This window comes from Notolabrus celidotus, chromosome 16 (genome assembly GCF_009762535.1).
Source record: "Notolabrus celidotus isolate fNotCel1 chromosome 16, fNotCel1.pri, whole genome shotgun sequence".
NCBI lineage: Eukaryota > Metazoa > Chordata > Actinopteri > Labriformes > Labridae > Notolabrus > Notolabrus celidotus.
In genome coordinates, this window is record NC_048287.1 from 11643392 (window position 1) to 11668852 (window position 25461).

The window sequence follows — 25461 nt, forward strand, 5'->3', positions numbered from 1 at the left end:
ATGTGCATTCAATTGCGTTTTTTTTTTTTTTTTTTTTTTTTAAGTAATTCAATGGGAAATAGCCCCGTCTCTCTTCAGAGAAGTTTGCTTGACCATTTGTTTCATTGGACTTGAGTGTTTACCATGTTTCCAGGGGGAGATAAGTGGCACTTGTCAAGGGGACATTGTAAATGCCCTTGTCTTTGTTAATTACTCTCTGGTGACATTGACCTGATTCACCACAGGACAGCAGCACCAGGCAAGGTTCTACCCAAGGGCCTTGTCTCTCTCACTCTGGGTAGCACACTGCACTACTTTACCCCGTGTGACTGTAAACCGCAGGCTCTCTCTGTCAGGGAAAGACTGATGGTGATTGACAGCTTACACAAGGTCTCTGTCACAGCAACTGTAATCACATTCACCATGGAAAGGCTGAGGCATACTCAGTCTTTGATGCCCTGATGGCCTAGAGGTAGCACACAAAGATATTTTTTACCATAATGTAGTTTTGATATAAGACAGCTCAAGTACATGCTGTACTATGTACAATACTTCTCTATAGTCATGGGTTTATGGTTGTAAAATAGCGGGTTCCACTGTCGTGCAATTTGATTTCATCCATTTAATACAGTTTTCTGATTTCATTTCTGGATTTGCGTTAGTGTTACCACCCTTTAGCAGACTTTGCTCTCCAGTCCAGTTAACTGTACTGTACAAACTATAAAAAGGCTTCAAATACCAAGTAGTAATTAATTTCTTCATCCTGCTGCCATTCTTCTCCACTCTGCTTTCTAGTCCTATCTACTCTCTTATAAGTCAGAGGATAAAAGAGCTTAAAGGTAGAATAACATTACTTGTTCTTGACCTCTTTTTGCCTTTGCTGTCTTTTTGACTTTCAGCTGTCAATAGTGATGTGCCAGCAGACAAGTGCAGGCTATGTAGATTTGAACTGCCTTCTCTACGTCATACTAATGAGTTTCAAATGCTGATGACGTTCATTTTCAGAGTGCAGACTCATGTGCTGATAGAAGCAGTATGCTTCTGCAGAATCATGTTGCTATACATTACATTCCCTCTGTTCCTAAAGAAAGTGTGTTTTTAATATATATTCTAAATTAACTGAATAATTCACTGAATACTGATGTGGGTCCCATCAAAGCATCTCCCTCCATGCATCCACCCACACAGCCTATTCAATTCCTCTTAAGTGCATCCTGCTTAGAGCTCCAATATTAATGAGGGAGAAATTAACGACAGTGTGGCAATTGTGCTGCCATCAGGTTATTCCTGTCCCAATTAACTCATGTTACTGCTGTCATTCTCATTATACCACCTGACCATTTTGAATGCTGAAGTTGAAATGAATATCAATTATTGTGCACTTCCAGTGGAGCTATTTTGAGAGAGGCAAATAAAGTTTGTTGTTTGGCAGATGACTGCTGTGATGACTTAAAAGCTTGCTACAAAATGAGATGTGATGAGAATGGATGTTGAGTGATGTAGTGCAGACAGCTGTCGGCAAACAGCAGTGCAAATAACTACAGCTGTACCTTTGTGTGAATGTAAATGTATGCATGTTTGGAAAGGTGGTGCGTGTCCATGCATACACTATACAGTCTAGCAATGGGCTTGTGCTCGGAAATGAACCAGTACAATTATGTTGGATGTGTAAAATGGATCAGTGGGATGGACAGACTTAACAACTGGTCTGGTTGGGTGAGTAAGGTTTGATGCATCCCTCTTGAGTCGAGGAATCATGCAACTTTGAATAACAGAAGCAGAACTCTTTGCAACTCAAGCGAGACATGCCTTTGCTTCTCTTCCAGGCTCTGAGTGATTCTGCCTCTGTTTGTATGCATCTTCCTGTTGACTCTGTGTCTATCTGTTTGTCTGAATGACTGGACATTTGATCTTTGTCACGAAGGGGCAGGTATTAAAAATGAGCCTTGGTAGTATAAAGGTGTGTAGTATGTAAGACATAAGGCAATTATTTACTACATACTGATGTTTTATTCTAAAAGTTACATTTATAAAGCCATAGATAATACTAACAAGGATGAATGAGATTGTGTTATGCTGTTTTTGTTGGTACGTTTTGTTAAAAATATTGATATTGTTTTGTAAAGGAGGCCTCCATTCTAACAAATGATTAGCTCAATGATTCATTGCCCCTGCGTGTTTTCTACTTTTTTTTATGATTGAGCAAAGTTAGATATGTTGATTCCAAACCAAAACCCTCTCTGCCTCCTGAAGAGGAGATGCACGACATGTTGAGACATTTCAGAAGAAGGTAGACAGCATCTTGATGCCTGAGCGTTCAAACTCAAGTGTTGCTGAGGGCCACAGAAGGTTGGTGTGGGATGCTCAGAATAATGAAGCAGCTCACATCTATATTTGAACAGCTGCTCTTATTGCACTCCTCCTTTTTACTTTTTTTTTACCCATTGCTTCAGTGTTAAAGAAAAAGGCAACTTTATCTCCTCCAGTTTTCCCTTCCACCCTAGCATCTCTCCCCTCACTCATTCTCCTCCATCCTTCGTTTCGCCTGACTTGCTCATTTCCAACTGGCAGACACGCTGCTGATTAATGTGTTCATAATCACCACGGAGACAGAGAACGGTGATTAATACTAGTCATTTAACAATTTAACAGTTAGCAACTCCATGGAGAGTGTTTGTCTGAGTGTGTCTCTGACTGTGTATTAATGCCTTCGTGGCCCAGCTTTCCATCCATGATTGACTGTGTGTGTGTGTGTGTGTGTGTGTGTGTGTGTGTGTGTGTGTGTGTGTGTGTGTGTGTGTGTGTGTGTGTGTGTGTGTGTGTGTGTGTGTGTGTGTGTGTGTGTGTGTGTGTCTGCTGTACTGTACATGTCAGAGGGATGATTTATGTATTTCCACTCTAATGACTCTATGGTAATTGTTGTAAAATGAAAGCATGTTTACACTCCTTTGTATCCTCGGCTTTCTGCCCGTGGACGCAGATGGAATTCAAGGTTGAACAGGAAACGCATGATATGATAGTTTCCTCAGATTTCCACTTGGAATGACTGAAATCTCCTCTGCTTTGACAGATTCATTGGGACAGAACAGAATCTCGCTTTTGTTGTCAGCATCTGGGGCTCACTCCTGCTTTATGCCCATACATCTTCCCACATTATATTACAATGAAAGAATCTCAAGGGTTTTCCAGCCTAGTCAGTGACCACCCAGCCTAATGACATGGGCCATTAATCTATAAATGGTTCACATGGTGAGGGAATGATGATGGGGGTGATGTGTCTGCCTGCACACTGCTAACACTGCTAACACTGCAGTGTTCTCCATGGACCCAGACTTTATATCAATCCAACTGGAGAAGCAAAGCTTAACACTGATGATGAAATAGCATCATGATCATCTCCAAGCTTGGCCCAAATTATGGACTTGGAGCATGAGCATGCATTATTTTGAATCTGAGTTAAACACAAACGACTTGTGCTGAAAGAAAGGACGAGTGCCTCAGTGAGGAAACCCACCACACTATGCCCTTTACTGATACATTTAGTAGCCCACCCCATGGCTTCTGATGTCCCCAAAAGCCTGAGAAAGGAGAGGACAGATGGGAAGTGAGAGCCAGCACATCACTGTGATTATCAAGAGGGCTTCTCCCTTCACTGATGTTTTTCTTTTTAATTTAGGCCCACGACAACTCGGAGAGGCTAAACAGTTCATTCTGGTGTCCCAGAGCAACCCCCCTCCAGCTCCCTCTGTCCATCATATCCACTAGCAGAAAACCCCAATTTAATAAATCAACCCATACATTGTTGCCACGTTCAACTCACCCAGGCTCCTTATATGCAATCTCCAGACAATGACAACACCGATACTACCTACTCTACCGCCTGGCCCCTAGCAGCCCCCAGTTCCCCACAACACAACGAGAAGAGTCTGCAGCCAGATATAAGAATAAAGGGGAGGCAGAGCCAAGATGAGATTAAATACATATAGAACTTGTAGTATCTTTAACATCATCATTACGACATCACCATCATCATAGTCATCATCAGGGTGCCAAATAAATGAAAATCTTCCTTTTGAAAGTTAAAAACAAGCGAAAATGAGAGTGAAAATAACCAAGTTTTCTCTATTGCATTATGTTTTTTCACTCAGCAGTTATTTCAAGCAGAATCGATTGCAGCTTGGGACATCAAGAATTGTTTTGCTCACTAGTAGGATTTCTTGGTTGATTGAAAAAGTTCAGCAGGATATTTAAGGATGATTTCTTTCTTTTGTATTGTTTGAAACGTATTTTGTTGATAGTGCTGATCATACTATTTGTATATATTTGTCTTGCATTTCTACTTCATCCCCCTTCTCCTTGCCTTTTAAATGTGAAGCGTCTAATGTGTGGTCAAGTGTTTTGCGTTAATCTCAGGGTGGGTAATTCATCTTTGAAAAAAGGAGTGACAGCAGAAGGCACAATTTAAGGCTGACTGTGCTCCATTTTTTCCACTTTAAATCACTACAAGGCTGGAAATGACACAGCTGTCCTCAGCTGAACTGAAATTGCAGTATTTTTTTTCCCAAGGCATTTTTTTTATGACTGATAAAGATGGATAACGTAAACAAGCAAATAACATGTCTCTGTAAATAGTGCTGAGAGGCAAAGTGACCCACAGTTGAAGTTTTGTATTTGAATGATGTGCAGGCAATTACTGTTAACTCATGGGAAGCTATATTTAAACACTCAAGGACAGTAACCAAGTGTAATGTAGCCAGTACTGACTCACTCCATGGTGCTTTACATGCACTGTAACATTTAATGATTGTTTTATAGTAATGTTTTTGTTCCACATAAAAACAAAATCTTTTAGCACAAGGGACGAGAAGGAAAAGCCCTGTTTTTTTCCTGTATTAGTTGAACAACAACCCTGTTTTAACACACCATCTGAAAGCACCCTGGAAAAAAATATGCAGGTGTAGCTAGCTTTTGATCATGCATTTATACATCTGAAGTTACAGAAACTATTAAGTCTCTTTGTGTTCTGTTTTGTTCATTTAAACTCAGTACTTACCACTTGCTTTGGATTATCTGTGTTATAAGAAACACCTGCAGCAAGCAGAGGTAATGGATCTATCATGGGTAAGGTATGGGGGATGGGCTGGAGGTGAAAGGTCAACGCTGACTCAGTAAGAGGCAGATGGAGAGCCCTCTTTTAATTGGATGGGGGTTTTACGACAAATCAGTCATGGTCATGGGTGACGTATAAAAGATAGCTCTTCCCTTCTTTTCCCGTCTCTTCCACCTCAAGGTGTTTCCTGTTCTCACTTTACTTGATTAATGGCTTTAATATTTACCTGTGATCTCCTGCTCTCAACACCACGCAGGATGATAAAAGAAAATAAAGCACAGGCACATTAATTAGATTATCACCTTTAAAGCTGGAAAGAGTATATAACCATAAAACACAGTACAGACTCATGTTATCTTCCTCCAATGGTTTCAGACTGGAGGACCACTAAAGGCTAATGGAAACAGAATGATGGAAGAAAACGTAGCCTTCTTACACTTTTCTCTGTTAACTTTTAAGGCTCAATTTTTGGCTTGTTTGATAGTTAGATAAACATGTGGAAGGAGCTGAACAGATGAAAATACGAAGAAAAATACATCCACACGCCCTGATGTGTAGCGGGAGCAGGTGTAAACTGCATGTTTTTAAAAGTGTCCACTGATATTAATTGCTTAATTTAATTGACCATCTGGACATGCATATATCTCTCTTCATGCATCAGTATAAGTGTGTTTATGTTGGTAAATTTGATGAAATGTGCACAAACATCTGCTTGGGTGAGGGATGAGTCTGTGATTACAGTTAATTAGTTTCTATAGTGTAACAAAAATGCATATCCCCATACAGGAGACTTTATTCAATGCTCATATTTCAGTCATCTGCAATCCCAAAATAGTTTAACTTCTTCATTTTCCAATTAACCTCTAATCAGAGCCAGACATCTGAATTCAAGATTGACATTATCTGCTGGTCCTCATGTCTGCTTAGTCTTCATCCATCGCCAAGTTCTCTTCAAACATCTCGTCTTACAACCCAAAATATTTTGCATGAGACTGTGGACATACCAAGCACAGTCTTTTCTCCCTTGTCATTTCTCGTTCAAGTGTTTTACTTCTTCATATTCTTGTTTGAAAAAGAGGAAAACAGAGCAGATAATACAGAATGTTTCATCCATTTGCATTGCATATTGTCCCAAAAGTAGGCATAGTGCATTGGAGTAAGACAGAGGGAGGGATTACAGAGAGTGACGGCAAAAGAGAGAGAACAAACGCTAATCTCTAAAAAAAGGAACTGTGAAAAGCAGACAAAGGACCAGAGAGCACAACAGGAGAATAAAGGCCTCCTCTATCCTTTTTGCATCCAATACTTTTCAGTTCATGCTTTTGGAAGTATCTTTGAATGGATGAACAAAAGAGCGGCTTTGTCAGCGACCCTCAAGCTAATTAAAAGAAAACAAATACCAAGGGCTCTTGGGAAAATATTACTGTGGGTGGACAGCAGGAAGGACGATGAGAAAGAGGCACTGAGAGTCGAGGTTGTGGCAGAGTTTTGGCAGCTCTTGGTGCTTGGATGACTCATTCTCATATACTGTGGAAACCACTCATCTCTTGCCTGTTTCCCTCTTCTTCTCCTCCCACCAGGAAGCCATCTTTCCCCGCACATTTCCAAACTTAGAATTCTTATAATTAAATAATTATTAATTATAATAATATAATTAATATTATTAATTCATTAATTAATTTGCTGGGGAAGCAGCATCTCTGCTGCTGACAGGAAGAAGCTGAACAGACTGGTGAAGAAGGCCAGCTCTGTCCGGAGCTGCCCACTGGACCCTGTGGAGGTGGTGGCTGACAGGAGGATGATAGCAAAGCTATCTTCTCTGATGGACAACATGTCACACCCCTTCTAGGAGACCATAACATCACTAAGTAGCTCGTTCAGTGACAGACTTCTTCACCCGCGGTGTCTCACGGAGAGATACCGCAGGTCTTTTCTTTCTGCAGTGGTCAGACTCTATAACCAATAATATATATATATATATATATATATATATATATATATATATATATATATATATATATATATATATATATATGTGTGTGTGTGTGTAAGATATGCTTATTTTTTACCTCTTTAATTTTAATTTTAATTTTAATTGCTAATAACTTTTTAATAATTGTTACTTTATAGGCTCTTGTTTGCTTTATATATTTCTTTTGCACTGTCTACTCTGTTACTATGACACTTGAATTTCCCCGTTGTGGGACGAGTAAAGGAATCTCTTATCTTATCTTAGAGAATTTGTATATCTTCAGAGGCTCAGTGAGATGGTTCATAATCAGAAATACCTTGAAGAAAACCACATTCCATATTTTACTGAACAGTACCTCACATATATGGTGAGGCTCAGAATGAACAGTCCATCTTGGACAGAAGAGTCTGAATGAGATGAAAAAGAGGAGCAACTGGGACGCCAGATGTCCATGCAGGGTTCATCCACTGATCCTTCCCAGCTTGGCCAAGTTGCTAATTATCCCATGCAGGAAACAGATAAACATGTGGCTAAAGTATCCTGATGGGTAATCACTCATACTTTAGTAAGTTGAGGCAGTCAGCCTCTTGAGCCCTACTTTTGTTTTTGGAAAAAAAAAAGGGAAAGAAAATGCATCTTAAGCTTAAGCGGCTGTTAGCATCCTGCTGAACATGAAAACCAAAGTGATTGATGGGTAGAGGTGACTTCTATGAGCTCAGTGTTGGATGCACAATGCAGAACTGTAGATTGTGTTTGTAAGGCATTGTTGCTTTGCTGATTGATCAATACAAAGACAGTGGAAGGTTTCCCTTGCTAGTATTGTGAAGTGCTTGCTCATGATAGATTAGTGTTGGGGCTGTTCAAATAGTACAACAAAGACTACAGTTTAGACCTGCTTTTTATGTAAATGATCATTGAATGTCTTTTCTTGTGATTTGTCACTCTATAAATATAAATCAATTTTTCTCTTGTGTTGAAAGCTCATGCTGTAAATGACTTTTTCAACTTAAGCAATTTTAGCTATGGGCACTTTTTTTGCTTTGAGAAAATGTTTTCATGGGCATGATTGGCTCTGAGATCATAACTTACTCATCAGCCATGTTATGATAAACTGTTGCTTATAAATAGTAACACGGTGTAAAATATTGAAACAGTTGCAAGAAAAATATGTAAATATCACAAGGTTAGTGTACCTTGGAGAATCCAGGGTGAAGAATCGGGAATCGGTAATGAACTTAGAGCTACATATGAAATCCATTAAAAGCGGTATTCCCAGGACACACTCATTTGTGTTTTTCATATAGTCATGGGCCCCTCTGACCGGTGCTATTTGATGCGAATACGCTTTAATCAGGGAGAGAGACAACACAGAGACTCCCAAACAATGTGATCAATTCCAACTCTCCCTTTGGACTTGGACAACAATGGATTTGTGAAGTAGTGGATTAATTGGATATGTAATATATGGCATGGTCATTGCAGTTAGCATTCAATTGCACCTTATTAATCAATTTAACCCAATCCATCTCAAAGTACCACGACTCCACTCCACACCACACCACAGCTAACCACACCACACCACACCACACCACACCACACCACACCACACCACACCCCACCCCACCACACCACACAACACCACACCACCTGATCTGCAAGATCATTTGTGCTCAGTTCCACCCACTATAGTGCAAGGGGAGCATTTGGATCCAGGAATAGGTGTAAAGACAAAAAATAGACTTTATGCTATCTATATTTTAAGGCTGGCACAAAGCAGACTTTTACTTTTATTTATTTCTGTTCAAACAGCCTCTTCAGAGTCCATCTAAAAAGATGTCAGAAAGTATAGTGCATTTAGAATTGAGTGAGAAATTGCTGATGGCTAACAATAGTGGAGGACAAAGCATTGCAGGAGATGCTGGAGCTAAAATAGTGGTTGAATATTGGAGTGGGTGATTTAGAGAAAAAGAAAGCATGAGGTTGGCAGATTCTAAAGGTGATACACAGGTATGGTGTTTTTTATTTATTTTTTAGAAGCACTTTGGGGTTGTAAAAATGTCTCCTCGTCATGAACTCTCTGCCAGTCTATCTTTCTCACACTTACTCATTGTTTGAATTCTTCAAAATAGCCTTTCAAAAGACAAGTAAATGGACTTTAATGGTACTTTGTATGTAGCCTAATCTGTAGTTGATTATCTTGCTCAACCATTTATGAGGACCTTTATATACTGCACTACTCTTATAAATGTGGTAGCCTGGGGGCTTATTGTTTTAAAAAGAAAATTTTGAGGCAGCACTATTTGTTGCCCTCACTATTAAAAGTGCATGGGAGCATATTATATAGCAACATAGGTTTTAAATGCCTTTTAGTTTTATGCATTCCAGTAAGCTGCTGTTACTAATGGGCTCCTGTTAAATCATGCATGCATTTAACGGCCACATAAGCCTGAAAAATATTCTAAAAAAATATGCATGAGTATCGCATGTCCTGAAACCATAACAAGTCCATCAAAGAATACTTCTTTCAAAAGGTATGGATGTCACTATGCAATATTATGCAGTTTATCAAGTTGAAGGATTACTTTGTGGATTAAATGTTCCTGTAAAAAAGGAAAATACACTGAATTAGTTAAACATGTCGATCAAGAAGACAGGATATGACAGCTCTTCTGTAATCTATCATGCATTTATCATATTCAGTAAGCTATCATATGACATTTAATATCTCCTCTGTTGAAAAATCTTCACCGGTGTGAATACATGTGTATGGATAAACAATCGTACCCACAAACACAAATAAATATAAACAGTTATTCTTGCAAAAACCCAACAGATGCCGCTCTCCCAACATAACAATGAAGTTATTTCAGCATGCTGTGCTATCAAGGGATCACATTGTGCCTGCTGTGTTTGGGGGATTTGACAGCGTTGCCAGGTTCAATATCATTAGCTTGGTTTCACCTGTCTCCTCGCATACTACATCATCTCAGACTCACTCTGAAAACTAACAGCTCATGCAAACAAACCACAAGGGGGGGAGAGAGAAAAAGACAGCGAAGCGAGGGGTGAGAAAGATTGCTCGGCAAAGCATAGATGTCCATCTTAAACTGACGGTTCTGATATTGACTCTTCACATCTTAATGTTGTTCTTGGAAAATGCTGCAGCTATTTCCCTAAATCAAATGATCCTCGATGATTTTCATACAGTATATCAAAATATAGTTCAGAAAATAAAAAATATATATCTTGTCTGTACAATTACTTTGAATCCATCAGCCTGAATGTATGGGTTAATCTTGCTTAGCTTTATGTTAAAACAAAATTAGATTACACCACTAGCCCAGCTGCAGTTAACCAACAACACAAGCAAAGATCTAGACAAGAGGAAACAAGATCAGTACGGGTAACAAAGTGCTTCAAGTGAATTTGGGTGCAGGTACTGCCAAGCAGTGTAAAGGCAATGCACAAAAGTAAATAAGGATTTTTTTTTTTTTTTTGTAAAATAAGGACCATCTACAATGAGGAAACCAAACCATTTAAGACCTTCCATTATCATCATCAACAATTAACATCACCACAATAATGACCAAAGTACCAAGTGCTGGGTCACTCAAGAGCTAAACACAGATTCCCAGAGTAGAGCAGGACAGTGCGAGTCAACTGTAGCTGGAAGACATGATCTGCCACTGGGGACAACAGTGGAGAACAGTCTAGCTAAGTGCATAGTGCTTCCTAAAGAGCTGGGTATTTAGTTGTCTTTTGAAAGTAGAGAGGGACTCTGCAGATCGAATGGAGTTGGCCAATTGATTCCACCATTTAGGGACAACAGAAGAGAAGAGTCGAGCTAGTGATTTTGAGGCCTTGTGTTTTGGAAGCACTAGGCGCTTTTCAGAGGCTGAGCGTAGCGGGCGAGAAGGGCAGTAGACCTGGATGAGGGGTTCCAGGTAAACTGGAGCAGTCATTGGCATCTGTATTGCTGGTTATTGATGCCAATCTTTTGATTGTTTACAAAATACTTTTGTCTCTGAACAATGACAGAGCATGGGATGCTAAGTGGGAGAGAAAGCTAGCTCTAGAAGTGCTTTTCAACCAGAAGTATGAGGAACATTTAGTTCCAGGAATTTCCAGGAACATGATTCCTGTAGCCAATTCATAGGCCAGTGGCGTATGGAGAAGCAATAAAAGTAATTGCACTAAGAAAGAAAGGAAAGGACAAAGGCCATACAACAAAGTGGACGCCATGTAAGGCACCAACTGCTGATTTTGTAGTGTTTAATTGCATTACAGAAGGGTTCATTGAATCAACCCTTTGTAAGAGACAAGTGGTAGTGGAAAAGTGGATTTCAGAAAGCCTTCAAAGCTCAACTCAAAGCAAGAAAACAGATTTTAAAAGCCATGGCAGAGATCAAACGGTGTTTTGGTTTTTGGTTTAAATTGCGACTCTGTTAACTGATGACTTTCAGCCGAATGCATCCCTCGCAAATGATTTCAAATTATCAATAAATGCTTATGATGAGTATGTTTGGATATTGTAATAAACAAAACTGAGTTAGGATGCATTTCTGAGGACTCCCTCCCTGTTTCAACAGCTGTTGTAAACTTGACAACACAGTTAGCTGAAGGTCGCCAGTTTGCAGGGGCACTCTTTGAACTGTAGCCCAAGGGGTTGATTGAGACACATTGGCACTAATGGGCTCAAAGATGACATATGTGAAGGAGTTATTAAATCAAATGAATCAGTTGTGTGTGATGTCATTTTGGCTGGCGGGTGAAAAAAAAACACTGTTAGTACTCTACCGGAGACATTGCAGGCCCTGCCTCTGAAGGTCCGGGTTATTTGATCCAACCACGGAAATTGGGCCTGTCAATGGGTAGATCAACTAACCGGGAATGAAATTTAGACCCTGGTTCCTTCTAGTCTCTCAAAAGGTGAAAGCACCTTAGTTCAGATTCAGATTCAGATTCAGAATACTTTGTTAGTCCCAGAAGGGCAATTCAGTTTTACAGTCAACCTGTCCATAGTACAAAATATACAGTAAAGGAAATAAATAACACGTCGTGACATGAGCAACTACCACAACCAGTGACCATACAGCAGAGCGGGATGCTTGGTAGTTCTTGATTTATTCTGCCTTTTGTGCATTTAGCAGCCTTATGGCGGAAAGAATAAAATAATTTGCCTAGCGGTTGATGTTAGAAATGCTGCTGTCAGACAAATTTGGAGATTGTTGATGCACTAGGTTTGTGGGAATGCAGCTACAACATTTGGCATGAAACTTAAAGATAATTTTTTTGTGTTCCTCTTTTCTGACTGGCCTTTCTTCATCACACTGTAATGGTAGCCGTGTCTCTTGACCCTTTTCATCTGTCTATATCTCCGCTAGGCTCCTGTGGAACAGGAGGATGTGTCCTGTAATCGGCCTTAGGATATTATTGGCACTTGTTTACTGTTGTGTTGATGGATCTACAGAGGCCTCAATTATCACTGCCGCTTTTAAGAGTGACCTTGGAAACTCATTTGTTTTTCTCCCGTTAACCACAGATCCAATACTGCCTGCAGACAATTACACCCATTGAGAAGTGCACACATAGTTTTAAGGTGTGATGTGATTGATGGTGTGTATATTTGTGTTGTTCTGAATGTATTGAGTGTGTGTGTTTCTCCAGCAGCTGTCCTTGGTGACGACGTTGAAGCATCATATCAGTCGGATTTGACAGAAATTAAACAGAAGAGAAGAAATGGAGAAAATAGCAACCAGTCTGATAATGCCTCTATTTGTCTTTTGCTTAATCTTACTCAAACAAGTAATTTGTGCCTGTGTGGGTCATTTTGTTGGAGGCAAACATTCAGTAATCTCAGCCATTAGGCTCTGAATAGTTTCCTCATCAGCATTGTCCCTCAGTCTATCCTGTAGCAGTGCAGTCTGCTTTGCTCTCCGTGACTTTGCCTACATCCACCTTGACTTTTTTGAACAGAAGTAATAAATCACACTGACGCTGGAATCAATTGAGGAACAAGTAGTACTAAATTCTTTACTTCCATGAATTGAGCTGCTTGAGTTTATGTTTCTGGATCATTTTGTCTGCTTGTCTGTTTGCCTTCTTGCAGGTATCTGGAAATATTACTGAAAGTCCTCGTCACTGTTTAAGCAGTGGAAAGATCATGGTGCAGGAAGCAAATGAGGTTGTTTTATGGAGACACTGAAAGTTAGATTTGGTGGATAACTTCCTCCTCGTTTGTTTCAAATTATCCCAGAAAATGTGACTTTATAACGTCACGGTGTAACTCTTTATTATCAGGAAAAAAAAAGATCATTTTTTTCAATTTTTGGTCTTTTGATCACTCCTAAGAACTTTTAATTTAGCATGTTCTAACTTTCATATGTGTTTAATTATGGCAATCTAAGTCCATTTTAGTAACTGACATATTCATCAGCACCATCCAAAACTGTTGCTGACCTAACTTCACCCTGTCCTCCCCTGACAGTCCTACTCTTCACACTGCTCCGACAGTTAATTTGACAGATTTTTGCCACGACCTAAACTGTGCTGATGTCCCTGACAGACATGAAACATTGGTGGATGTGAATATTTTGTCCTTGTGAGAGAAATCCACTTGCAGTTTGTACAGCTGCTTGTGGGACTACTCTAAATTTCTCTTTGGTGAAGGAAATGAAACCGCAAGACAAAGTAGCCAATAAGGTTAGTTTTAATTTGCATCAGTATTAGAATTTGAAGAGGATATTTTCGATCGCAGCACAGTCACTCTCATATTTCCCTGTCTTTGAAAAATAGATCTAAGTCTGCATTGGGGAGGAAATGTGTGTTTGACGATTGATTCTAAGTATTCAGATCATAGCAAGGTTATATAAAAGTTGTACCCATGCAATTCAAGATGATTTTTGTTTTTTATCTGGTGTATTTACACTGTTTAAAATAAAGTCAACAAAGTCAATAAAGTCACTCACAATATTGTATTTGCAGGAAGCTTCAATAGATGCTTACAGAAATGTTAAAAAATATATAAAATAATAATAGTCAAATAATAATAAAAGAAGAAAAGGGAGCTAAGATGCAGGCTGGCACATTGTTCCTTTCAAAATAAAATGTCTTTCAGTACGTGTCCATTTTCTATGTTCGGTGAAGACAGAAAATGAGTTGTGGGAAGAAGAAGAAAAGAATCTCTCTGAAGATTTAACAAGGCTTTCTGATGGGGCCAGAGGTCTGCCCATGAATAATACATGTGGGATGAGAGAGGAAGAACAGACATTTTGGTTCTGTCCAACATGGGAGTTTCAGGGGAAAAGTATGCATGTTGGTTCTGATGGGTCTGCAGGTTTTAACCTCCTTGTTTCTGCGCTCAGAGCTTCAGTCCAGCACAGCACAGTCCCAGGAGACATTACTGCCCTGAGGCTTTCCTTAGTACTTTGGTCTTAACTTATAGAGCGAGTTTCATGGCTTTTTACTTCCTCTGTGGTTGTTGTTCGAAGAAATAGGTGTACAGTGTTGTGATTTTTTTATTGTTGTTTGGAGCAGTGGGCTCTGGTGGTTTATTTAAACCCTGAGTGTATGTCTGGTCTCAGTTACATCTGAAGGTCACCGCTACGGATCCAGCTCCACAGCTAGCACTTTAATACTGCCATTCTGGGCTTACAGGTCTTCTACACTGATTAGTTTTGCCTCAAAGGGATGTGGCATGTTCTTGTGTGAATATGTGTGTATGACAGAGCAAGGGGAAGACAGAGATCACTGAAATCTATACGTGTTTGTAATTGTGAACGTTTGCTGATGATGTGTGGGTGTTTGGATGTACATCTGGATGGAGCGGCCTGTGCTATAACTCACAGAGCCTCATTAACATGCTGAAAGTTTTTGCTTGAAAGTCACTGTGACCTCTGATCTGCTGTACGGACCTGGACCTGCATACTGAATAGACCTCTGATTGATCTGCCAGAGTGACTGCAATTAACTGGAATGTTTTCCATCCAGAACTGGCCCTCTTTTTCCATCGTATGCAAGCAAACACCCACACATTACCACACATATGGTCATCAGATGCTTTTCCTCAATGAATTCATGCACTAAGCAGTGATTTGAAGTGTTTGATCCTGATCGGAGCTAGACACCTCTGACACCTAAACTCCGCCCATTACTGATTATGCACTGAGTAATTTGGCACCTTGCCCCTTGAACAAAAGGAGATGACATGAAACGATGAATAAAAAGAGAAAAAAACTGTCTCCCGGGAAGGGTTGCTGAATTACCTGAGGAGGACGACCTTTGTACAAAATCCTGGACGGCATTTACAATTTAATGAGTCACAGCACATCATTATGGAAAGTGTCTTAGCACTGGTGTTACGTAAATGGATTTTTGACTGGTTTTGTGTATTCCTAAAACCCTCAATCATAATCTGACAGTGAAAAGACAAGTCTAAGCAACAGGGATTTGCAAATCCAACTTCAGAAACCCACACAGCCGCTGTTAATGAAAAACTGCTTCAGATCTTTTTTTTCAAAGTAGATAACATTCAATGAAAGTGGGAAGAAAAGATCTGCATTAGAGCCTTGCAAATATAATCTCTGTGTGTCTGTGCAGTTTACAGCCCAGTCCCCTCAGTCACAATCACCACTGGCTGCCTCCATCACCTTGGTTCGCCCAAAATACATTTCTTGGACAATCGTCAAAAGTCTGACTCAGACTGAGGGGAGCTTTGGGGCCTGGAAATGGAAACTGATTTAACACTGCGCTCTCAAGACAATTCCGCATAAAATCTAATATGGTCAGCCTGACAGAGAGAGAGAGGGAGAGAAGGGACAACGAGAAGGGGTGAGGTGAAAAAGGAACTAGCCTCAACACCCTTCAGGAGACCTCCATCAGCCAGCTCAGGACTTTTTCTGTTGCTCCCCACGGTCACTTTCATCCTGAAACTTTATGGTTTCTCAGCAAGAATAGAGGTGTACACAGAAAGGCAGAGGTAACTCCGGGTCAACATGATATTTCAGCCAATCTGTTCATAAGTCATCCAGTGTTTGAAAATTGCCTAATCCTTAGTGGCATACCCATCAGTTCCTTATCCTCTTCCTGTGCTGCAGTTCATCAGAATCTTAAGTCTGTAGATAGTTTGTTTGTTGGGCGTTAATGGAAGTTGATTCCAGCTCAAATTGCCCTTTAATCCAAAGGGCAGTTTAATTTGTCCCTGTGGTAAAAGAGGAGTAACTCAACACTACCGAACAGAGCAGTTTGCTTTGAAATCTTGGCACTGCTCTTGTGAGTGCAGACTCTACTACAGGGGATCACATACTATAGTGTGTTGGGGTGAGATTTATTACCAAGGGTTTTGTGCTGCCAATGTTATGTAGCCTACATAGAGCGGGCAGTGATTCAGGCACTCGTGGACTTACAGTTCCAACATACATGTGCCAGACGCTACATGAACCCCCTCGACGCTTCAACTTTCCCCTCACTTGAGTGATAGTACATCTCCCCAGACACGCTCACTCATTTTATCAGCCCTGCACTTACTGTTGTGAATCAAGGTCAGTGTCATGTCACATGGCTTCATTTTTCCGCCATATTTTCATTATTCAGTGCACCTTATTTTAGAAACACAGACAAATTCAATAATTGTTATTAAATCAGCTGCATGCATGTAGAGCTGGGCGATATTAAAATGATGTTATCACGATAAAATATTTCATATCAGTCGATATTGGTAATTATCACAACAAATATAAAATCATTATTTCATTTAAATTTAAAGACAGATTTTTTGTCCTGAGTGAAAGTTGAAACTACAATTTGTTAGTTTGTATCTGGATTTAGTTCTCTGATAAGCTTCTTGAATCCCTCATTTCTGACAGTGCTAACAGAAAGCAAGTCTTTTGTATGAGATGAGAATTTTGTGAAGTTTGTAGATTTTTAATTTTCTCAGGGTGAGATAATTTGCATAATTTGATTTAAATTTACAAGAAAGAAATATCAAGTTGCAAACTGTGTATCAGTTTACTATAGTATTGTTTTGAGTAATGCACTCCCCTTTAAGATTGCTAAGGGTTACAGGCAGAGTGATGATGTTTCCCACAGTGCAGTGAATGCATCACGTTTATTCAGTGTTCAGTTGTACTACGGTCACGGTGGACATTTAATGTGTTAGAAATGCACAGCAGAAGGGGTCTCTCTGCCTTTACCCACATCCTGAAAGTATATTTAATGAAGTGTATTAAGTTGATAATTAACGCAGAGTTGACACAGTGTCGGACTAACAACTCTGCTTTGAGCTGCTAGGTTTTGTTTTCTTCAGTGTCACTGTCGCTTGTTTCAGCTGTTTACATCCCGCTCCAAACGTCCTTAAGCCCTGCCTACCTCTCACTTAGTGACGTGATTGGCTCTTCAATGCCGTCCTCTTCTACTGTTTAATGTTGGGTGGCAACTAGCGTTTAAGGCTTATTACCGCCCCCTCCCTTACCAGTGGTTGGGGGGTGTAATTACGGGTTTATTCATATCTAATGAAAAACGAACATTTGTTATGTTTATATTGAGAAAAATGATATCAAGATAATTATCATTATCAAATTATCACCCAGCCCCAATCTAGCCTATTTGTGCCGATGTTAACCATGCAGATGTAGAGTTCTTAATTTTCTATTTAATTGAAGTGGGCAAAGGGCTGCCAAATGTATTGTTATTTGTGATAATGACTTAATATCTCATATTTGTGATAATGTCTTAATATCTCATGTTTAAAATGATACAGTCCATATTGATATTACATGTGATGGAATCGAAGCACGGGAGGGATTTAAAAGAGCATATCCACGATCAGTGGTAAGGAGACAGATTTTATTAAATGTATCTTCATATGAGCTCTTCAATTTTTTTTCAGCAGAGTACTCATTTCTTTTCAGATCTGTGATCATAAAAAAAACCCATTTATATTCAGTGACTTTTTCTTTATTGGCACAAAAAAATAAGTGATTATTTTTGTTTTTACCATCATATATTAGGAATCTTTAAAGTTATATAATACCCCTTTTTGCATTAATAGCCCAATTTAGAGATGTGTCCCTTTGGGTCAAAATCATGCAGTGCTTGGAAAGTGAATTGTTTTTCAATTATAAGAAGCAGCAAAACACCCACAACACTGACCTTTCCAGTCGCGCGCCTTCACACTCTTGAAATACTGACCCTCTCATTAAGGCCTGTGCCACTGTCTTGAAAGAGCTCTTCTGCTTGGTTAGGAAAAATGGGTTGGCTTCTGACCTTTGAGAGCTTGAACACATCTGTTTTGATTAGAGGTGTCTTTTTCAGTGGAAGTGTGTTAACCAGGGGTTGAGGTCATAGCATTGCTGACTTATAAATGAGAGGATAACAGCCACAGTAGCTACATACTGGAAGCAGCCTCGAGAGGCAGAAGGAACATCAAGTTTCATCAGTGACTTGCTCTTCTCTCCAATATGCTCTATTTGTCTGCTGTTTGCTTGCAGTCGGACTGAAAAAAAATCACTTTCATTTTGATACACTATCTTTCTTATTGTTTCATTTTTCTCATGGGGTTTTTCTTGCTTGCTATCAAAAATTCTTGCTACTACTTCTTTCGCCCCTCAGGTGAGTTAGTTTCCCTCAACTCGGAAGTTGAGCTGCCACATGGTGAAGCTGTTGCTGCAATGCAGCCAGAACCAAATGAATGACGCAACATTTCCAAAGAAACCAAAGCAAATTCTATCTACATTCAGACAACTACATGTTTTAATTAATCCTGAGAGACCTCAACAGTGCAGTCAGTCACATATCTCCACCAAACACCCCCACAAGACTCCCTATTTCTTCATAGTACATTTCTGTCTTCTATCATCGGAGCTGTATGCTCAAACCTTTTCATTCTTTCCTCCCTGTGGAATCTAAACTCATGAATGATTTTTGATGTCAAGGACAAGTTATGTGCCCGCACAGTCTTTTTCCTGACTCTTTCACAGTCATTCAATTACCTTATTCTCATTTATTTCACAGCTAATGAGTCTGCATGTTATCCTTTGCTTAGGTATTAAAAAGAGGTGGGTGGAGATGTACCTCAGCATGTGTCTATTCTATAGAGTACAGCAGATAGGGCGATGTAGGAGACGAGGTGGACATACTGTAGTTGGAAAATGTAGTTTACAGGTGGGGAATTGAAATTCATGCAAATCTGAGCATAACGTGTGTGTATATGATGGTGGGTGTGCACTTGTTTTAGTGTGTCTCAAGATAAAACTTAATGCGTCCCCAAATGACTTTGGCTTTAACAACTGCAGAAGTGCCCAGTAAGCAACAGCCCTCATTAGCATACAGATCAGGAGGTGCTATAAGTGTTTGTGAAGTATAATTCACCTTTGCTTTTTCAAAGCAATAAACGGTGTGTTATTTTTTTCCCCAAATGCCAGTGCTGCTCTTTCCAGCTCTCATTTTTTATTGGGTCACAGTTTGGTTAAGAGTCATTAACATTAAAGTTCCCCCTGAGCACTAGACCCTCCCTTTAATAGATCTTAAAGGTGAAGCATTTTAACATCTCACAGTCATGGCCACATAAATTTTGAAACCTAGTACAATTACCATAAACAAACAAGACAATCAGCAGGAAGACTGGCAGGTTCTGCCTGCCTTGGTGATATACTGTGAGCTATTGGCCCTGACTTTATTGGAAATCTGATGGATTGCATAATTGCTTTATGGCATGAAACTGAAGCACAAGAAAGCACAATCCTGTCCTGCTGAATACTGATACGCTGAATAAAAGATGATTGAGAATTCCAATGATTTTGTCAGATGGTGTATCATGTAGCTCATCTTATAACAGATTGTATTTATACTCCCATGAAACTGTGAAGACAAACCAAACTGAAAAAGTTTAATAAGTTCATGTACTGAAGAGATGCATCCAACATAAGACTAAAGCTACAGATAGTGTTGGTACATATCAAGTCTTTAACTGGAAAATTTATGAGCCTGTACACAATATTACTGTAGTTTGCCTTCGTCTGCTTTTAATGTGCTAAGATGCTAATAATCTGAGCTGCTCTTATCTGTCTCTGTGCCTGCAGGTTCACTGGACCCAACCTCCCCTCACCCATCATCAGCAGTAAGAATTGGCTGCGACTGCACTTCACCTCAGATGGTAACCACAAGTTGAGAGGTTTCAGCGCCCAGTACCAAGGTAATTAAATGTAATATATTTCATGTTAAATGGACCTTCACTGTGATGTTGCACCATCAGATCAAATTACAAGCTATGTTGTGTGCCCGTTTTTAGTCTGCGGAAAAGGATCAGCAAATAACTGCTGGATCTCAAGAATATTTTATTTGAATTATTCTTGTTACCCCAAAAGATAAATCTCCTTATGTATGTGACCCACTGAACTTTTTCTCTAGTGCCAACATCAGAAAATAGCTTCAACATGAACACAAGAAATAACACAAATCTGACAGCTCTGAAATGAAACACATTTTCTCACCCCAAAGGATAAACTCTCACCCTTCTGGGCACAGCTTTCTTCATGGAGTTTCTCAAAGTCATACATATTCTTGCTCTTAGGGAATTACATGTAAGTGGTCTTAGTGAGACTAATTTACTTTGTACCACACAGCTGTAGAGACAAAACTGAACATGGAAACCAACAACATGGTATTAAGTCCAATAAGGACAAGAAGCAGCTTGGTGGACTGACATTCTTCACTCTGTTTCTTGTGCAAATTAACTTACTTTTATAAATTACAGGAACATTCAGTGATGCACTTGAAATACCCTCTTTATCATTGAAAAAATGGGCAATCAATGGTGCAACCAATTTACCAGTATAACATGCAGAAAGAGGTACTCTAGTGTGTTAGGGTGGCACTCCGACCAGCAAGCAACTGCTTCCCTGAGTAAAGCATGCTGGGTACATAGCCAGTTGGACAAGTCTGGGGGTGCCACTTTTCTCCCCCATTAGACCCTAGTCATGTATTTAGAGAAAATGATGATACATTAAAGTAAATAAACTTTGTGGAGCGCTGCTTCGATTGTAAATACTCTTCAATTTAAGTTAAGTGACCATTAGAGGGGGTGGCATGTAAGTGGCATGCTCACCTAACGTACAGGTAGCTAGTAGGGCAGCAATAACAGGTAGTACTAGAAAGAGCCACACATCAGCTTGAATATTGCATTTAAATCTATTTCTCCGAAGAGACCCAAAAAATGGCTGCGTCTTATATGACAGCAGTGGCCGACGCGGACGTTAGCGCTACATACTCATGCATCGATATGTCTGTGTCGCGCAGCAAAACTCAGCCGGAATGCTTGAGGGCAGTGTGATCTCTCAGATGGTCGGGTTGCCAGTTTCTGGCCTCAGCAACCTTCTCTGTTTACTTTTTCACAGGGATTCCGTGAAGATTATGTTACCTACAGCTGATACATGTTGATGTTTATCATACAGCAATGATTTCAGGGAAGAGCTGAGAGGAGACGTCAGAGGAGATGAAATACACGGCCGATGTGTGGTAATCCTGGAAGTGCTCTAAAAGCGGGAAATACAAAGCTGTTGAGTGGACCAATCAGCTTGAGGCCTGTGTCTATTTGACGTGTAGTTGCATTTTGGAAGAGGAGCATGTCATCTACTTTCGTAGGCCTCTGCGTAGGAACGGGAGCTACGGAGACCTACACGTGTAGGCTATGCAGTCAATTTGGCCCTAATAGATCTATTAGCACTCAGATGCACATCAAGAAGAGGGAGGGGGGACACCAGAGAGACCGTGAGAGAAACAGACATGAGCCACACATAACACCTCATTTCAATATTTAGCCAGTTTAGAGACTATACTTGCAGCATGTGACACTATCTCACTATTTTTGGCAGCAGAGTTGTTATTATTTCAGAGAAAATGAAATATAGGGTAAAACAGTCTTTGTACCCACATTATTGTGCACAAACACACGTTTATGCAGACACACTCAAAAAATGCTGTCTCAGATGCTCATCCATTTTCCATCATATCACTTTAGAGGACCAGGGATCAGCTCTGAGAGAGGGTGTGCAGGGAAACACAAGTTCCTCCTTAGAAAAGGTTTCAACTCTATCTATCAAATGAAATCTCAGAAAATGGGAAAGAGAGAGACTGAGAGAGAGATGAGGAAACTGGTGATTTAGAAACTTTAACTAAATTGAGTACTAAGTGAAGTGATAAACTGGTTGTTTACTGAGTATCTCTTATTTGCTCTGCTTGTTTAAATTCTCCCTAAGTTCGGTCCATTTGATGTGGCACAGGAAACAACCCCCGTCACAGTAGCACCTGTATCTAGACACTTGGTCTTCAGATCAGTTTTCCTCTCATTGTAATCAGTCCATTTAGGTGGGCTTCTTTCTCCTGACTTCTCTTCCAGACACAAATTAGAAGTAGACTTTCTGACACATGACTCAGATTGAATTTCAATGCAGATAAAACTCAGAAAAGAATAAAAACACATTTGTGCATCAACAAATATGGTTCTATCGTTAGGAGGCGTCAAAGTAATTAAATAGAATGAGTGTGAAGGGGTGCACCGACAATGCTGATGGTGTTTTTTGAATTTGGTGAATAAATATGCATTTAGATGAGCCTCTTACTTTGCAATGATTACTTTTGTTTTTGTTTTCCCTGCAATTATCATAAAACTCAATAATTTAATCCTCTTTTTCTCCTTGTATATAAATAAGTGATTTAGCTCTTTATATACCCTGCCTTCAAATCCCAATTATCTAATACTAATGTTATTTCCTGCCACCTTCCATCCGCAGGATTACAAAGAAATGATAAATTGTGCTGCTCTCGACTTCTTTACAAACCAAATGAATCACTTTTATGGACTAACAGAAAACATTTGGAAGTTTAAGATCTTTTAAAACACTTTTATTGTCAGCAAAAGTTTGGTCATTTTCTAATTTGTCACTGTCGACATGTTTTAGTCTTATTGTTGTTTAATTGCTTTGTCGAAACTGTTGTGAATGTATCTGGAGTGGGTGTGGGTAATGGTGCATGGTGCAGTGTATGCTGTATACTGTATTGTGTGGGTGTCATTATTGCACTTGCTTTGGTCTTATAGGTTCTTTCTTTTCCCTCTGCAGTGAAGAAGATGACAGAACTTAAGTCTCGGGGTGTGAAGATGTTGCCCAGCAAAGACAACCACCACAAGATATCAGTGTGTAAGTTACAAACATTTACATTCAATCCAAACTCTTACTTATTAAGTGCAATAAACCAAGAGGCCTCGAGGGAGAATATAAATACTCAAACATTGATTTCAAGAAAATGTTGATACATCCCAAATCATCACACATTTTAAAAGCCTTATCTCTGTTTGATATCACCAAACCACTCTCACTTTACTCTGAACTCATGCAGTTCATAGAGTCCACAGTGATGTTAAGTATTCTGCAGAAGGACAAACGTCTATCGCTGCAATTGGAAGTGAACTTTCAGTCCAGTTGCACAAAATGACTTCAAAGTACCAAAGTATACAAGAAATAAACAACTCTGATGCAATAAAAATACCTTTGAGTTGAAGGATCCTCAAATAAAGGAATAACTGTTCTCTCCATAGCTTTCTATCTTCCGGTAAAGATGCCTATAGCTGCTCACGTCATTTCTTGTTCAAAGTCATTCAGAATTTCTCCACTCCTTGGCCAGACAACAAGTTGAACTGCAAGACACTCAGACAAAGAGGACACAGTCTGGAGTAGCAATGCATTTCTAATTGCAAATGGACAGCAGTGACTGCAGTGGTTTCTCTTTCGGCAGTGGCCGTCTTCCTTGCCCTCGTTCTCTCTCAGCCTCTAGCTGAATTCTCCGTTCATTATCCCTTTATGTTTTATGTGAACATCTGTAACATTAACAGCTCGAAATGCGTGAGTCACCTGACTGGTGTGACACAAAGAGACGGATGTGGAGGGGTTTAAGAACAACCCGTTGAACAAAAAAAGAGGTGCATTAATGATAATCCTGCCTCAAGGCCATTCACAATTCATTTGATCCACTTTTACCTCCCTCGTTATCTTCTGCTCTCAATCCTTCTGTCTCTCTGCTTTAATGCTTATAATTCCACTTTACCTTCTTCCTGTTTACATTTCAGTGTTTCCCGTATTGGATTCCATTCTACATAATTGAACTACCTGTGACCTCTAATTGAAAGACAGATACATGATGGAGAGAAATACTTAAATTTATCACATTGATTTCTTATACCATGACATGTTTCTGCCTCCTCTTTCTTTTCCTCTACCAGACCAGGTAGCCTTGTTTACATATTTTGCAGATTAGCTTTAAAATGGGATTCTGGCCAGTGAGCAGGTGTGACTTTGCCCCCTGCAGACCTTTGACCCTCTCCCCCTTTATCAAACAGTCTCTTCTGGCCAAGTTTTTGACCCTTCTGGCACTGTACCTTTGACAGTTTTGCACCTATTGACGTGGCTGAAGATAGCAACACTTAGAATGAGATGTACATGGTAGAAAATGCTAAGCAGGCTAACTATCAAGATGGATGCCAAATGAGTTCTGTGCAAAGCTAGTGCTGTGCAAATATCAAGTTATCACGGCTACAGCATACAATCTTAGTTTACATACCGAAAACAATCATACTTTGTAAAGGTAGTTAGGGTTTTATAGTCTTGGAACTGCTAAAATCAGTCCAGGCTAGAGACTGTCTTCATTAGCTGTTTCACACAGATCAGGTAAGTACACTCCAGCAGGCTTGTGGAACTTGTATCTGAGGATCTGCCCCCCCCCCCTTTTTTTAGGTCAATTTAAGTTCACCCTGTTGTATTTTTTCAGATCAAACATTTTTTCAGACTGTCTTTTGTTGAACAATGTCTTCTCTGTTTTTTTTCCCCATTAGTGTCTCAGATGGGTGTTGCACAGGGACGTGACATGTGTCCAGATCCAGGGATCCCAGATAGAGGAAAAAGAAAAGGCTCAGACTTCAGGTAAAAAACGAGTGTATAATTTCTTCAGGGACATTTAATTAAGCAGCTACTGTGCAGGAATAGATGAAAGTTTCCTGAACAGGAGCACGCTGATTGACATAATTTGAATGAGAATAAGTTTACTTTGAAAAGATTGTTATCACGTCTGTAAGTCCTCACTTTCCATGGAGACATGAGATGATCCCATTAGGCTACATTATCTGTAAGTTATGACTGTGTTACTTTGATTTGTATATTTAGCTGTATATGGCTTACCAAAGAATGACAGAGTATCTTCTTTTTTTTTACCCTGTTGCAAATATTGCGTTAATTGGCCTAAGGTTGATGCTACATCTGCTCTGAAACAGCGTTCAGTTTTCTGATTTAGTTTTCTAAACTTAATTAATAAGTATAACACGGGACTTCCACCAGATCCGTGTCTGGTCCGTGTCTGG

General features: G+C 39.7%; 1 protein-coding gene across 1 annotated transcript in view; it reads left to right on the plus strand.

Annotated features, from left to right (window-relative positions):
* csmd2 (CUB and Sushi multiple domains 2) overlaps positions 1-25461 on the plus strand; it is a 253729-nt gene that overhangs the window by 108888 nt on the left and 119380 nt on the right. Inside the window, 3 exon segments of the mRNA XM_034704867.1 lie at positions 20138-20250; positions 23174-23251; positions 24940-25027. Of these exon segments, the coding sequence (XP_034560758.1) occupies positions 20138-20250; positions 23174-23251; positions 24940-25027 (279 nt within the window).